The sequence below is a fragment of the Penaeus monodon genome, chromosome 19 (assembly GCF_015228065.2).
Source record: "Penaeus monodon isolate SGIC_2016 chromosome 19, NSTDA_Pmon_1, whole genome shotgun sequence".
NCBI lineage: Eukaryota > Metazoa > Arthropoda > Malacostraca > Decapoda > Penaeidae > Penaeus > Penaeus monodon.
In genome coordinates this window covers 4,931,169-4,931,457 of record NC_051404.1, presented here as the reverse complement: position 1 = coordinate 4,931,457, position 289 = coordinate 4,931,169, and the positions used below count along the sequence as shown (strand labels likewise).

The 289-nt window shown below is 53.3% G+C and overlaps 1 protein-coding gene across 1 annotated transcript in view; it reads right to left on the bottom strand.

The window, feature by feature from the left end:
* The window catches only part of LOC119585312 (canalicular multispecific organic anion transporter 2-like), a 29,058-nt gene that overhangs the window by 10,798 nt on the left and 17,971 nt on the right, over positions 1 to 289 (bottom strand). The window contains exon 13 of the mRNA XM_037933987.1: positions 19 to 165. Within this exon, the coding sequence (XP_037789915.1) occupies positions 19 to 165 (147 nt within the window). The remainder of the gene's footprint in view (positions 1 to 18; positions 166 to 289) is intronic.

Below are 289 nucleotides of genomic sequence, written 5' to 3'. Positions count from 1 at the left end.
TGGTTCCGCCCGAATCACCTGGATGAACTGTGCGATGAGGCCGGGCAGCTGCGTGATGGGCATGCGCATGATGTTGAAGAGCGAGAGCGACACGAAGGCCGTCTGCGCGTCCAGTTTGTTCTCGCTTGACGTCAGCAAGTACGTAGCAAACGACGCCAGTGCCACCTGTTGGAGGGGGCAGAAAGTCAGACACTGTAAGGCAACCATGAAAGATAAGTATTAGCAACAGCAGCAACGAAAAACTACAGAATAGGTGCATCGGAATGGATTAGGGGAGAAGAAAAGGCGA